The sequence below is a fragment of the Rattus norvegicus genome, chromosome 5, assembly GCF_021556685.1.
Source record: "Rattus norvegicus strain SHRSP/BbbUtx chromosome 5, alternate assembly SHRSP_T2T, whole genome shotgun sequence".
NCBI classification, from domain to species: Eukaryota; Metazoa; Chordata; class Mammalia; order Rodentia; family Muridae; genus Rattus; species Rattus norvegicus.
The window spans coordinates 162900815-162917100 of NC_141538.1; the positions used below are offsets into that span (position 1 = coordinate 162900815).

General features: G+C 46.0%; 1 protein-coding gene across 10 annotated transcripts in view; it reads right to left on the minus strand.

Annotated features, from left to right (window-relative positions):
- Positions 1–16286, minus strand: part of Vps13d (vacuolar protein sorting 13 homolog D) — a 225412-nt gene that overhangs the window by 56338 nt on the left and 152788 nt on the right. For all 10 annotated transcript variants that reach the window (XR_015619775.1, XR_015619774.1, NM_001395589.2 and 7 more), the window contains 1 exon segment: positions 15444–15611. Coding sequence is in view for 8 of the 10 variants with exons in the window: in NM_001395589.2 (NP_001382518.1) it covers positions 15444–15611 (168 nt within the window). In the remaining 2 variants the exon portion in view is untranslated.

A 16286-nucleotide genomic window follows, 5' to 3' on the forward strand; every position in this document is an offset into this window, starting at 1 on the left:
GGAGATGCTAGTTGGTAAGGTGGGGGAGCACCCTCTTAGAGGCAAAGGAGACGGTGGGTGGGGTAGGGTGCTCACGGAGGGGAAATAGGGAAGGGGATAACATCTGAAATATAAATAAATAAAAAAATAAAATAAAGAAAGAAAATTGGGTGGGAAGGGGAGTGAGTGAAGACCTAAGGTACTGAAGTAAGTCTGGCCTATTTCTCTGAGAAGCTTGAGCCCAAGCTCAGGTGAAAAGACAAGAGAAGGTTCTTGGGGAGGTGGCATTACTTGTCCCCATCGTGCAGGTGAGCTAAGATAAAGCCAAACTCTCAGCATAGGCATTCGGTATGAGCACTGAGAAAGCTCTGGCTTTGCCCAGGACTCCATGTCTCAAGAGCGCTGGCTTCCCAGACAGCAGTCTTTTCAACGTAACCTTAGGCAGTGGGAAGGTGAACTGGTTCATTGTAAAAGGTCACTCATGTGCCGAACATGGAGATGTAAGCTTGTAATCCCTGTATTTAAATGGCTGAGGCAGGAGGATCTTGAGCTTGAGGCTGATCTGGATTAAACAACAAGACTATCTAAAAACAATAATAGTGATTATTTCAAAAATAAAAGGGTACCTGCCCAGCCAGATGTGGTGGCACATGCTTGTCATCCCAGCAATCCAAGACCTCATCTCAATATAAGGTACTAATCCCAATCAGGAGTACTACTATGCCACCTTCATGACCTAATCATCCTCCAAGACTCCCACAGCTAATATTATCACGCTGCAGGTGAGGAACCAGAGCTATGATAGAGGTGGGGGTGGGGGTCTACGCATGAACAGTCAATCTTTAGCATATGCAAATTTCTCCAAGGCTTATAACGGTGACTCTTTCTACTTAAGTTTAGGACACAATTGGCCAGACACAAAGTTTTAAATTTTGGGTGATGGTGATGGGAAACAAGGCATGCTGACAAAGTCAGGCTCAGGGATTCCAAACTGACAGATGGTCTTGAGAGGTTTGCACCACGGACTTTCCCCTGACCATATATGCCAAGAAATGTAACTTCAATCCTGAGTCAGGACCCAGGCTGCTTCCCAGGCCAACTGCTGGGCAATTGACTCCAGTGTTACGACTCTGAGCACTGGAAACCACTGACTCAAAGGTTCTAAGAAATCACCAAGAAGCTACCTGTCTTTAGTCTACATAGCTGCAGGAAAGCAGAGGTCATGTGTGCCTCAAGATAAATGCCCTCTTTTGATCCATATGTGAAAGAGAAAAGTCTTAGTCAAGCTCTAGGCACTGTTAGCTGCACTGAGAAACACAGGAAGACAGATTTCCAGAAAAGAATCTACAGATCAAAGCAGGTGAGACCAGGGTTTATGGGCAGAGACCATGAAACATACTCCCAAAAGGACATGCTCTTCTCTCTCAGTTTCAGGCCACATCTAGTTTACCTATCTGCTAAAAAGCTCATCCAGTGGCTTAATGGATGTGGAGTCAGAGAGTTTCCCAAACACAGTTTGGGGGTCAGTGGGATACACTGCACATGCTGAGCTCCACATTGTGCAGAACAGCACGGCTGAAGACAGACCCACTGCCTCTCTCCCTCCTGTGGTCCAGCTGCTTCACCTCCAGTCCAAAGGGCCTTTAAACAAGGCCCTCGGTCTGCTGGCTCTAGCTTCAGGAGGGCAATTCTCTACTGTGGAGCACTTAGTTAATGAGAAGCGCTGAAGTGCCTGGGAAGAGCCACTCTGGCCAAAAAGAGCAGTCTGGTGCATCTGCAAACCACTACAGCAAGCAAGCAGTTCCCTTCTGTGAGCTCCAGGTACATATGGGGCGGGTACCAAGATTGTTCACTTGGCTTGCTGCCAAGCCTGATAACCCTAGTTCTATACCTGGAGCCCAAAGGGAGAGGACTGACTCAAGTTGTCCTCTGACCTCCATATGAGAAAACATACATACTACATGAATAAGTAAGTTTAGAAAACTTTAAGTGGGGCAGGTTTTCCACCCTGGGAAGGCTGGAAGTTTGGCTTCTCCTGTGAAATGTGTGATTCTTTCTCCTCAACATACATAATGCAATTGCAAAACGGTAACTTTTCTCTGTGTAGATCACAGGTAATCATGACAACAGTACTAGGCTCTAAATGTCAAACACTTAAGTCGGTTTATTTTCACTCCTTATGGGGTTGGGGGCAAACAGCGGGTCAGTTTCCTAACTACCCCAGCTAGCCAAGTGGTTCACTCCAAGGCTCTGGCACAGCATGCACGCACGGGCGCACGCACGTGCACGTGCATGTGCACGTACAGACACACACACACACACACACACACACACACACACACACACACACACAAATTGACCTATGTTTCACACACATACTTCCTCATGTGACCTGCCTGTAATCTATTGTTTGTATGACACCCATCTCCATGGATTTCTGTTCAGTTCTCCCTGCCCCAGCACCTGGATGCTTCCTGAACACATGATTCCTACCTTCTTCTTTCCTATATTGTGGTGCCCCTGAGGGGGCACATACACAGCTTTCTCCACCAATTCTACCAATTCCTCGGTATCTAGCACAGAGCCTGGTGTTTCTGGCTGTCTACAGACAGTTGTAGGCTAAAGGAAAAGTAAACCTGTTAAAAGTAAACCTGTTTGACTGTCTCGGGTTCTGGGCTTCATACGTTACATGTTTAAAAGGTTTTTGCATAACTCTGTATTTAGGTAGGTCTGCATGTAGAGCTTTACTAAGCGTCTCAGGCTCTGGGCTGCATGCTTCATCCTGGAGAGGGCCACAGCATCTACAAAAGCACTTCTTTGCAAAGGAGTCTAGGAAATGATGTTCAGCTATGCTGAGTACTCTTTGTACTGCCTTGAGCCCAGTGCCTACCAGGATTAACTCCCACAAATAAGGTATTTAAGGGGGTTCGCAGGGAAGCCTGCTGCTAGTGCATCATCTGTGCACTGTCACAGGATAGGCCTTTAACTATGTGGGCCTTATTCTTCTAATTTTGAGCACCTTAACCAATATCTGAGTGAGTCTTTTGTAAAAGGAGCAGTTGGGACTTCGGTGCTAAGGATTAGGCAGATTAGATCTGAGCTGTTGAGGTAGCTCAGCGGGTAAGAAGCAATCCTCAGAACTCAAGGCGGCGCTAGGACAAAACCCTCTGCTCTCCACACATGCCGTGACACACAGGCTCATGCACACCCACAAAAATAAATAAAATATTTCTAAAAACCCAATCAGTTTGTGTTAAAGCCATTGCTGTGCCCAGCACACTGCAGACAATAAATGTTAGCTACAACCTTAAAAGAAAACAGCACGGTTTAGGATTGAACCTGGGCTTCACGCAGGGCAGATGACCCTGATCACTGAGCTTCATGACCCTGATCACTGAGCTTCATGACCCTGATCACTGAGCTTCGGCCCCACCTTAGACTTCACTGTTGCATAGGTGCTCACTCAGCTATCTGGTTAAACACAAAGCTGCCTACCATGGCACCATGGGTGCTGAGAGCTGCCCCACGTCTGTACAGCAACACTGAGAAACAGAAGGAAATGCAGTTCACAGATGACAGCATTCCATGTGGTCTGGCCCCTTTCTGCACTGCGACCACATAATCCACAAACAGCACGCAGGTGGACAAGCTGCCTGATCATTTTGGCAACAAATTATGAGCGACAAAAGCCAAGGAAATGCAAAATTAACATTGTTGTCCGCTTTATCAGAGCATACAGAGCCAGATGTGACCACAGTCCCTGATGAAGAGAACCGGGTTCCAGCTCTTGCCGGGAACTTCCTGGGACTGTTGTTATCAGTAGTGCAGAACTGTTAGACGCTTCTTTGCACCAAGTTATGAGAAATAAGTCAGACGCGGTAAGAAAGGCTTCTGTGAGAACGAACTGCTTTTAAGCAGTGCATCATCATGGGCAGATTAGGATAGCTCAGGCGTACAAGTACAGTTTAACAGTTTACTAGAAATGATGGTAAGATGCAGGCTAAGTAAGTACACAGATTTGCAGGTAAATCAAACTTTTATCGGTGACTTGCTTTCTGAAGCACGTCTGTCAAGCATGTGTCTATTGATAGAATTGGCCAGTATTCTCCAGATTGTACACTGACATCCAGTGCCACACTGCTGCTTCTCCTCTGCTAACATGTAAGAACATGTATGGACTTAGTTACTCAGAGCTCCCAGCCATATCTTTTCCAGAAGGTAGGTAGATTTTTTTTTCCAAGCAAAGGGGGAAAATTCTGGATCATACCCTACGTACACATTTGTTGCTGGACATGTAAAAGTCATCCATAAGTATATGGGATTCAAGCTATTGGCCAGCAAGCTTCCAAGGACAGGGTCAATTCAGTGAGATGTGCTCTTGGTGGCACAGGAATCTGACAAAAAGAGCAGTTAGAACCAATAAATACAGCTCCAGGCAGAATGAACAACAATTTTAGGTTAGAAATATTCACAACCATGGATTGACTCTGGTTTCTTGCTTTAAGGAATTAAGAATGTGCTGGAAATTTGGGGAATGTACTCTGAACCTTCCTCCTTCTGCACCCCCCTTCTCCTTCCTACCCTCCCTTCTTCCTCTACCTGCCCCCACCCGACTCTTTCCCCTGTCGAAGCCTTTATTAGCTCCCTGGCTAGCTAACACTCTGACACTGGCCTAGTGGCCCAAAGTGGATCCTGAGCAAGCCTGATTAGAGATCCCTTGAGCCCCAATGGCTCTTATCTCCACAGATGCCTGAAGAGTTTGGTATCTTCTCTCCCCACCCTCCTGGGAAGCTGGCCCAGCAGGTGCCCATTGGCAATAGTTTTATGTTACAGGCCTGAATGAATGATCCCCGCAGGAGCTGCCGGCTGTTTTCACAGACACAGAGGCAGTCAAAAGTCCACCGCGTGAACTTGGAATGACCCCAGCTGCAGAGTCACTGGCGGGTTCATCGGGAGGGCAGGCACGCTTTATTAAACAACTAATACTCTTCACAGATAACTTTGCAAAAAAGCAAAAGTGTTAACTCTTTACAATCTTGCTCTGACAAAACACCTCAGCTGTGAAGCGTCTCCAGACGGAAGGAGCATGCAGGTCTGAACGAAAACAAGAACAGAGAGACAGAAATGGCACAAGTAGGAACAGTGCTCATCTGCCCCAAAGAGGGGTCAGAATTCAGGCACCATTGGGCCAGCTGGTTTGGCAGAGTGTTCTGGATTAAGGGAAAAGATGAAATGTTGAGGTTTCATGAACTGACTCCAGTGAGGACTCCATGGCTGGGAGTGGCTTGACAGTGACAGCCCTTGGCAAAGGCCAAAACCATGAAATCCGGGGCACAGATGTATCCAGCCCACCCTGGTTTGCTTTGCCCAACTCCTGGCACCCACAATGTCATAGGAAAGCCATCCAGAGCCTCCTGTGCCAAAAGAGACCACAGTCAATGGGGTAAAGACAGAGCACAGCACTTTGCTTCCAGCAACACACAGACCGTCCAGAAGGGAAGAGAAGTTCAGCAAAGGCTGAAGCGTCAGGTAGCCATATTCCCACTGAGTATATGGCCTCTTACATCCTCTGGACTTGCTGCACACCCCAAGGAAGACAGGCCTGGCTTCTTCCCACAGCACATTACGCCTAGATTCTCTCTTTATATATTCTTCAGCATGAACCGGTGACAACAACCGCTTATAGTAAGACACAGGTAAACCACACACATAGAGAAGCCCTCAGATCAATTTAGGCCCCAGAGACTATGTGCCTATTAAAGTTCATCTCTGCCTCATCTCACCAGCTGTCCTCTAAGCCTGGCTAAGGAATGGCTTCCTACTTGGCTTTGTTTGTGGAAAGTGCAGTTTTGTCTGGGTTAACTGGATGGATGAGAACTTGTTGAAAGACTAGCTAGGTGAGTTGCTTCAAAGCAGCCCTGCCTCCCTCCCCACACAGGTGAGCAGAGAGATCAGAGCAACGACCCAAAGACATTCTCCACATTGTCTACAGCACAGCCCTAAAGACGTAAGAGGAGACAACTTAGATCCTTGCCTTTCTTAAGTCTACTGTGGAAGACAGTCATGGAAATACATAAAATCCATAGAGAGAATGTTAACCACGGTGCTAGGGAAATGGAGTAGTGGGCAAGGTGCCTGCTGTGCAGACACAAGGCCCTGATTTAGAGCCGGGCATGGCAAACCGGTAATCCTAGTGGGGATGGGTGGGAAAATGAATAGATCCTGGGGTTCAGTGACCTGCTAGCCTAGCCTAAACAGGTGAGCTCTGAGTTCAGGGAGAGACTCTGTCTTAAAACATAAATAAATAAATAAATAAGGTAAAGAGCAATAAAGATGCCTGATGTCAACCTTTAGCTTTTGCACATGCATGCATACACAGGCACCACACATGTGTACCACATACACTCACAGATACAAGTGCAAAAATTTTAAAAAGGGATGCCAAAAAAATATCTAGGACCCCTTTCCCTTCTAAAGGATAAGATACAGGCAACCAGAAGCTGCTCACCTAGCCACAAGGGCAAGGTCTACAACTGAATGCCAGCCCTGGGACTGACAGGCTGAAAATCCTCACAGGTTCTTGGTTTTTCCTCAATGGTCTGTGGGGGCTCAGTGCCAATCTTGATATTGTCTGCTATCCTCAGAGATTGTGTTCCACTGACTGAGAAAGGCTGACTCCCCATGTCTAAACTCCCCATGTCTAACAGACTGAGACTTCTTGGGAACACAACATGTGCTTAAGGAAAACAGAGGCTCTAGTTGGCCACCATGTATGCTGTTTTCACAACAGCATTTGGACCTCAAGTCTGTTTCTGTGGCTCTAGGTTAACACAAGTCACTAGTCTGTGTGTGACACTGAATTGACAGCAGTCATTATTATTATTATTATATTTTATTATTATTATTATTATTATTATTATTATTATATTTTATTATTCCACAGAGAAATAGGCAGCAAATTCCTCATTTTATCATTTATTCAGAGGCATTGCAATTCATCTTGTCTGCTGATTAGTTTGACTTGATTGGTCTTTCTTGGCAATTATTCTGTATCAGTCTAAAATTTTGCTTTTCTCCGGCTGTGGGACATATAGAATCAAAGTCACTAATGTCACTAGAAATGGGGTGCTAGACTCTACCTGCCTTTGTTTCTCTCTGGATGTGTGGCTACAGTCTATGTACCTACCTGGGATCTTAGAGCCCACCCTTCACAACACAGCCTGGCTATGAAGAGAGAGAGGCCATCTGGGAAGCTATGAGTGCTCCTGGAGGATGTTCTCCCAGCTCCCTGGGGTAGGTCAGTCCAGAGGACAGAGAGGGTTGGTAGCCTGACCCAACACTAACTGCCCCATTTGGGACTGGTAACTTACTTTCTCACCACTTAGAGGAAAGTGATGACAGCCTGGCCTGCTAGCCCTGTAGGGATGTTGCAAGCCTAGTGAGTTAGACATGAAAGTGTTCCAGCTCCTGAGGAGGAAGCAGCAGTGATTGCTATGGGAAATAGCCTGAGGCTGCAGAGGAGCCCAGGGTCCTGTCTTTTTCTCAAGCTCCATTTGACCCTCCAGAAGCTAATTACCTACAATGTGACTCAACGTTTTCATCTGTCAAATGGGGATAATCCCTGACCTCTAATGTCTAAGTGTGTGAACATCAGATGGTGACAAGAGCTTGCTACAAAGGTTAAATGCCTATAAAACCTTCACAGAGCCTCTGCACCTCCTTTTGTGACGTTGCCATAATCCTTGGCCGTTTCCAAGTTACCAATAAAGAGGAAATCATTCCACTGGCTACCATACCTGGCTTTGAACATCACACACATACACACACACACACACACACACACACACACACACACACACACACCCACCCACCCCAGAACTGAAACAATGGTTTGGTTTTGCAAGCACAGTTTGCTTAACATTCACTTCCGAAAAAACACTAGACATTTAATGCCTCCAAACTAAGGTTTCATTACATAAATTTAATTTACCTAAGTATTTCCTAAAAAAGCAAACAGCTCTTTCCCACCCACACTTTTATTCAAGAGATCAAGAAGAACTAGAGGAACTAGGTTTGTTTCTTCTTCTGGCAGTCCACCAAGGCTTCCTGCCATGTTGGGCAGAGCCAGGGTCTGCTGGAACCCTATGTGATAAGTATTTGCTGTGGACTATACTGTGTAAGAATTGAAGGACAGTGGGGCTGGGGAAAGGGCACATCCTCCAAGTCAATGTCTCTGAGATAGGGTATCACTGTGTCTTTCAGGATGGCCTTAAACGTGTGGACCTGCAGCCCATGAGTGCCCTGTTCCTATTTTGGTTAGCTGCAGGCTTCAGATATGTTTGGGACAGACTTGTAAATCAACCATTCTATAGTTTCTGTTTATTTCACATTAAAAACTAAACAACAGATAATAAAAAGCAGGCTGGTGTTCTATTTCATAACTTTGCTGAGCATACACAATGCAAAAATGCAGAGCCAAATAAGAGACACCCCATACAATGCAACTGGCTCACTTCCATTTTTCCTATAGCCAAATATTTGTGGCTGGTCAAAAACGTCAGATAAGATCTTTGCCCTTGGGCAGCTTGAAGTCTACTCAAGGATGCAAGCAATAAGCAGACATCTATATTTCACATTTCCTTAGGCTTTGGACTCTATCCTTGAGGAAGAACAGTGTGTTCTTGCCCTATGGCCCCACAGCACTTTCCCATGTGACTGCTGCCAGTCTGTATAGACCCACTGCAACCCTCACCTTTCTGCAGTAAGTCCTTCTCTACATATGTGCATGCTCTCTCCCTAACACACACACACACACACACACACACACACACACACACACACACACACACACAGAGAGAGAGAGAGAGACAGAGACAGAGACAGAGACAGAGACAGACAGAGGGGGGCAGGAAGGGAGGGAAAGGGAGGGAGAGGAAGGAGGGAGAAGAAGGGGGAGGGAAGAGGGAGAGAGAGGGAGAGGGAGAGAGTGTGAGAGAGAGCAGTTGCTGTAACAGAAGCATGAAGTACCATGGGAAATAGAGGGGGAAAAGCATGCGTGGTGGCACTTGGGTTGGACCTTATAAATACAAAGCCTCAGATGTGAGGTGTGGGATGGGCACCATAGACAAAGGGAGAACGCTGAGAATAAGGTCACAGGCAGGAGAATGATGAGAATGGACAGCTTTGTAGTCTTCCTGTCTTTACCTGACTCTCCGGGAGCTTCCTAAGGTTTGGCTTATGGCCACTTTCCTCACATTTAATTAGACACCTCCTTCTTAGAAATGCACAGGAGGACTTCCACACTGGAGCTGAACAGAAAGGAAATAAGACATCACATTTCCCACATGCCTGTTAGAGTGAGTGCGGTGTCCCTCTGCTTTTCTGTACTTGTACTGAACAAGTGTGCTCTCCTGTGGTCGTGTTGGGATGCCCTGGGTTCCCTATGAGTTAGGCCTGAGCGTGCTATCGCTTGACCATAGGGCAAGGCAAAGAAAAGGTCCATGTGCCAGTCTTCTAGAAGCACCATTTTCTTCCATGGTCTTTCCTCCCCAGTACTGCTTAGATTTTTTTTTAAAAATAATGCCTTGATATAAGCTCCAATTCTTGCAGCCCCTCCATCCACAAAGATTCTGCTCCAATCTCTTCTTACCTCCATCTTGCTTTTTGTTAGTTCTCAACTATCACAAATAACATTCTGGTTAATTCCTAAGCCTCTAAGAGAAAAAGTCATTTACTCGCGCTTCTAGTCTCTGAAACCACTCTGCCAGTAAGGCTCATTCACTGAGGGCCCTGACAGGAGATACTCTCAAGACTAGGACCATGCCTATTTCTGGAACTCAAGGGGAAGATTTGTGAAACAAGGTCCAGCAAAGTTCTAGAAGCTGGAGGACTCAGGAAAATTCAAAGCTGACAGCTTCTGTTGGATCATCTTGATTGAATTATTTCAAGGTCCCTGCTTCTTCACCTGTAAGGCAGTGGTGGTGACCTCTCCCTACTTCAGATGTCATCAGCGAAGAGTGACTAAGACCAATGGAGACTAGGGAGGAATGGTGAAGGGCCAAAGAGTAAATACAAGTTTTCATTTACTCTAAGAAGCAAGCTACACAGCAGGTCAACAGGACTAAGCAAAGTCTCAGAATGGCACACTGTTTCCAATGTGCTTTTCCCACCTGGCTTTTAAACTCCATTGCTAAGGATCTAAGAGCCATGTGCTTGTAGGACACAGACACAAAGTGTCTCTACACACAGAGGTTTAAAAGCTATGGGAGAGACCAGGGGAGGAAAAAGTGAAAGGAAAAAGCAACTGAGAAAAGCAAGTTAATGTTCTGCCACTAACTGACAGGAGAGAAATATAATGTTTCCTAGTTTCGGGCACTCTGCGCTGAAGTTAAATATTATCTCCTTAAGTTATGATTTTTAATTGTATGTGCATACACGCATGACTATCCACACAGGCCACACGAGGGCGTCAGATCCTCTGAGGCTGGAAGTACAGATGGTCATGAGGTAGCACGCGAATGCTGGGAACTAAACTCAAGTCCTCTACAACAGTAGTCAGCGCTCTTAACTGCTGACTCATTCTCCAGCCCTTAAAATATTAGTGTTTTAAAACATCCTAGTTGCCTAGAAATGCTTAAAATAGTGAAGTAGCACCCAAAAGTCACAACTCAGCTCATGCACTCCAAGAAAGGAGCACCAGGAAAGATGTCTAAAGACCAGTCAGGTTGCACATTGTGATTTGCAACTAGGATATTGGTCCAAAAAATACTTCTTATAAGTAGGAAGAAACTTTAGAGATGACAATTATAAATAGAAAATAAAATAAAATCTTTTTTATTTTATTTATTTTATTTATTTATTTTATTTTATTTATTTTATTTATCTTTAGTCACAGTGATCCTGATCTTCAATGGTCAAAACCAGTTATGTCCTTCAGAAAATTGTGAAAATTGAGTATAGTCCATTTCAACTCATTCAGCATCACACTTTGGGAAGATCAGACAGTGGCATGAAAGACATAAAGGTCTATTATTAAGCCTGACTATATTAAATTTCCTTTAGTAGCCATATTTATACTTAGACAGGAAAGCCACTGCACCGGAGAGACATAGGCCTTTTCTTTGCATCTTTTCCTTCTTCGCATCCCCACACCATGCAGTTGCTCTTCCGGTTGATGAGGTAAAGCCATTTGAAATGTGTGCTGCTCACTGTTGAGGTGACAACTTTAGGTCCCCACACTTGACTGACTGACACTAGGAAATGAAGGGTTATCGTTCACTTCCCGCCAGGCTGTGGTGTTCCCTGCTCAGCTGAAGGAGAAAACGCCTAAGCTGTTCTTGGGAACCTTGGTCACTTGGGATTCCCATGCCACCAATCCACTCACTCCCTTGTGCCAAACACACTTCTGACCTCCCAGATGGCTGAGAATCCTCTGAGCAAGGATGGGTCAGTCAGCACCAGAAAACTCCCTCTAAATACATGTAATTCAAAGTATGGGAATCCTTTCAGCCTTCAAGGCTATTAGAAGAAAATTAAACGAAAACTCTGATCCCAAACATGTGAGTCATTTCTCCACATGTGACAACCTGAACCTCACTGAATCAGAAAAGCAATCCTTCAGGTGACTTAGGATCAAAAGGTTTTGAAAACAGAAAACCCTACATTCTCTAAGGGGTAGATCACTGTCTGAAGAAAATTTCGCTCAACTTAAAACCATGCCAACTTAAACACAGTAAAACCTGATGCTTACGAGAAGCCATCCACCTATTTCTCGATTATAGGTACACGGAAAAGCTATTATGGGGATAATCAGCTCGACAATAAAATGGAGCAGTCACACATAATGACAGAAGCAGACACAAGTCACACACTGCTGCTCCCCTTCAGAATCCACACAGAACATTCTTCTGTGCAAAGATCTAACTTTCTCCTTGAATAAACAGTGCGTTAGTCTAGTCTGAGTCCTATAAATACACTGCTTGCAAAACAAACACAAACAAATGCTAGTCCCTAAACAAAAGGCAGCTGGGATGCCCTGTCTGCTGCAAGGACAGCAGATGAGGCAGGCGCTGGAGCTGGGCCTGTCGGAGAAGCTCTGAGACAGGGAAGTCCAGACCCACTCATCACTGCAGTGTTCCATGCCTAGTTTCCTGGGACAAAGGGCCAGCAGAGGGAAATGGCTCAATGACACACTGCTGCCCAAAATAGGGAGCAAGGAAGTGGGAGAAAAAAACATCATCTGAGGTCCTAGCTGCACTCTGTGGAAGTCATTCAAGGCCAGCCTCATTCTCCACCTACCCCTACTGATCTACAATTCACAACTAAAAACAGCAGGCAGGGCCTCTGTTTTGGTTTGTTTTCTCAGACAGCACCTCACTCAGTAGCCCTTGCTTGTCTCAAACTCAAGATTCTCTTGCCTCAGCCTCCTGAGTGCTAAGCTTTGAGGGAGTGTCACCACTCCTAACTAGGGCATTTTCTCTTGTTCACTCTTTGTCCTATTGTTTTACTTTTCAATACTTGGAGGAATGACTGTCATAATCTTAGAGTTGATGATCATATGTAAAAATGTTAGTCAGGGAGGGAGGGGCTTGGTGAAGGAGCTCCTTCCTGCTAGTTGATGGCTGAGGGAGAGTCACTTTCTTCTGGGGACATGTATGCTGGTGAGTTGTCCGTGCCACAGTAGATGACCCCACACCCCTGCAAATATAAGCAATACTAATTGGACTCAGGGTTTATTCATAAACAAAAAAGAATGGAAGTGGGGGTGGCAGTTGGGAGGCAGACAAAACGGGGGCCGCTTGGGGGAGTTGGGAAGAGGAAGTGGTGGATAAATATGATCAAAGTACACTGTAGCAATGTATGGAACTTTCAAAACAAAGACTGATCCAGGAAAGATAAAACTTCTATAGGTGCCTGCTGATTGAACACCTCTCTCCGAGCTTCAATCCCTTCACTGATACACCGGGACTAACAATGCCAAGCATAACTAACTGGGTCACCTAGACAGCCAAATGTCACCAGCCACATTTGCAAGCATTAAGCTCTGACTGCCTGTGGAGAGGGTGAACACAGGCACCAACCCCACCCCCAGCCTTGCAGGTGAGAGGACAGTGGGAAATAGGACAGCAGTAGACCAAGCAGCTAAAGGAGCAATGTCTCTGCCTAGTAACAAGCTTCCAGTGGGAAGCTAGACTAGCAGTTGTTACTGTTTTATATTCTCTAAAATGCCTGAAAAAGAACCTTAGACACACAAGGGAAGCTATGGGGGAGGGGTATGTGAGCTGGACTTACATCAACTCCACCCCTGCTGAGTTTTAGTTATTTGACCTTGAAAATGTTTCCAAGCCCTGTACACCTCACTTCCTTATTTGCAGGGTAGAGATTAACTCCAATAAGGCAGTGTGTGGCAAAGGCCCATCTGTGACAGGCCCGACAGACTGAAGACATTTACAAGGGAGAGTGTGCCACGTGGCAGGGCTATGCTCTCCCCTGACCTAGCACCCTGTTAACCTGTTAATGCTGTTGGCACCAGGAATGCCACAGAACTACCAGTGCTTTGTCCAAGTCACAATAAACAAACTGACTTCAACACCATAGCAAAGTCAGGTGACCGACAGTGGTTCCGTGAGGGGCAGGGCCACCTTCTGCCCTTTTCCTCCCTGGAACTCTGAATCTCTAAATACTCTCCACTTGACTTGACTTGACTCCTGTGTCATCTGCACTTCCTTAGATTCCCTCATAAATGCAGAGAAGCAAGCAAAACAGCTCAGCAAAACAACAGTGAAGGTCTGGTTTTAACCCTCAGAACCAGGAAGATGAAGAACATTAGCCCAGCCTCACATACAGCATAAGAGATGGTCTGATGTGGTGTCCGCAGACACCCACCCAAGTGGAGTGTGAGCTCGCCGTCTTGCAGCTACATGGACTCCATTTTGTAATAACAAATCCAGGGTTCATCAAAATAAATTAGAAAGCAATTTCCCTCAGTAGCAGCCTACAACTCCAATACTGTTCGACTTACTGAAGATGAGGTCATGAAATACCCCAACTAAACACACAGTGAACAAAGTTTGCCGTCCAATCTGGAAAGTCCCCTATGCAAAAGAAATGACAATGAGTACGATATCCAGTAAGATATAAAGCTTTAAGTGGAGTGTTTACAACAGAATGTTGCAGGGCAGTGGCTGACTAAATGAGGTGCTTAGAAGCTGAGCAGCATTGCATTGGAATGTGTGGGGCTGAGGGCAGCATAAGAAAGACTCCAGAAGAGATGGGGAACTGTCTTTCAGACCCTGTCCTGACTTTATCAGCTTCCAAGTTGTACTCTGAAAAATTGTTTCTTTTTCTCCTTTCTCTTATTCTGAAAGCAACGTTTCTCTATGCTGACCCACAAGGTGAGCACTTTCACTGACCAAGTAACAGCACAGCCTCAGACAGTAATCTGAGGGAGACTGTTCTCCCTGGTGACACTCTGGAAAAAGATCCCTCATTCCCTGCCCCACATGCCTTCTGATCAGGAGCACAGACAACACAGGAAAACTGTTCAACTGCACCTTCCTATCTGCTCTACAGCATGGGAAGAGGTAGAAAGGTGGGGATGGGGATGCCCTGCCAGAGCCACATTCCCTCTCAGCAGCCCACGGCAGAACCTCATAGGAGTCAGGCCCACAGGAAGGAGCAGCAAGTATCCACAAGTGCTTCCCCGGTTCTCCTTCATGAATGTCAGAGCAATGTCTGCATGAACAGATGGTGGAGCAAAGAGGAACAGGAAGGAGTCAGGCTCTCCAGGAACACGATGGGCTCTCAGACAATTTGCACATGCTATGGAACAGCAACTGCAGTCAGCCACCTTCACTGCCCACAGTTTCACACACAAAACCGGCTGCTGGATCCCAACAGTAGACCATCGAAACACCCATCAAGCAAGATGCCTAGGAACCAAGAGGTCACTGGGTTGCAAGACTCAGGAGAACAGCCCCATTGTCCTCCCACAGCTGGGTGCACACAGCTTGCAAGGCCACTACATTATTGGAGCTCATTTGGTTCAGACTTTCCATGAAGTTATTGGAATTAGTATATCTTAGGGAGAAGGCAAGTTTGGTTAGGGAATTTTACTCTATACTAAGGATGATATAAGCCATACCCCAACTCCTCAATTTCAGGTTCACGAAAATCTAGCTCATTCTGATGGTGTGGGGAAGGATACACGAAACCCAGTCAGGGGACTACTATAGTGACCAGGCAAGCGGCAGAGCTGGGCGAGGGAATGAGCCATGAGGGGACATGCTCCCTGGCCCTGCCTGGCAGACCTCCACAGAGCAGGAAGATAAAGCATTGCAGCAAGGAGCTGGAGGTTGTGACGGCAACTTCTCCAGGCCAGTTATGGCCACTTATGCACCAGTGAAACTCCAGTGACACAGAGGCCTCTTGAGGCTAATCATGAAATTTCATCAATATTCCCTTACCTTGGCAGCAGAATTTGACACTCCGTGGGTAACATTTCTTATGAGGCCCCCGACATTGCCATACTTTATCAGTCCAGTAACCCCTTCAGATACATCATTCAAAAGGCCCATGGGATTGCCAAGGAAGTCTACTGATCCTAGGATCCGAGCTGCCTGGCTGAGGAGTTCCTGTGGGATGGAAAGGGGGAGGGAAGCCACGTCAGTGCCAGTGTCCCCAAGAAAAGGTTAGGCATCTATCTCATCCTCCAGTACTGTCAACAATGACATTTTCAGTCTTCGTCACCCTCCAATGACCTTCTGTGCTCTCATGGATGCCCTAAACTTCACCCAACACACACACTAGGAACTGGTTCCAGTACATTTAAAATATGCGTCAAGTTAGGAGCTAGGGGAGGAGAATAAAAGCAGCTGTGAGACTGGGAAGCTTCTTGGGGGATTTTTAGGAACAAGCATCATACTCCCCTTCCCATGATCCCTGCTACGAGAACCCAGGCAAGAGAGAGGAGGTAGCAAGCTCTGGAGTCTACACTCAGCTGGAGCATGTGAGGAGAAGGGCTTCAGGCTTGGCAAGAAAACTCTGACCGGGCCTCTGCCTGCCTGGTCCCTGATTCCAGGAGTGTCTGCTCATGAACCTTAGAGGCAGGTGGGGAAATATCAGGAAAGGAAATGAGGAGGGCAGAAAAAGAAGTAAGATGGGGTAAGCCTTGATGGTGGAACTAACAAGTTCTGTATGACCTGATGCTCTACTAAAGGTTCTATATTTGGGGCTGTGTGGTCTCGATTAAAAATACAAAATGGAAAATGTCCAATTTGGTTAAAAAAAAAAACAAGTTCAACTCAAGG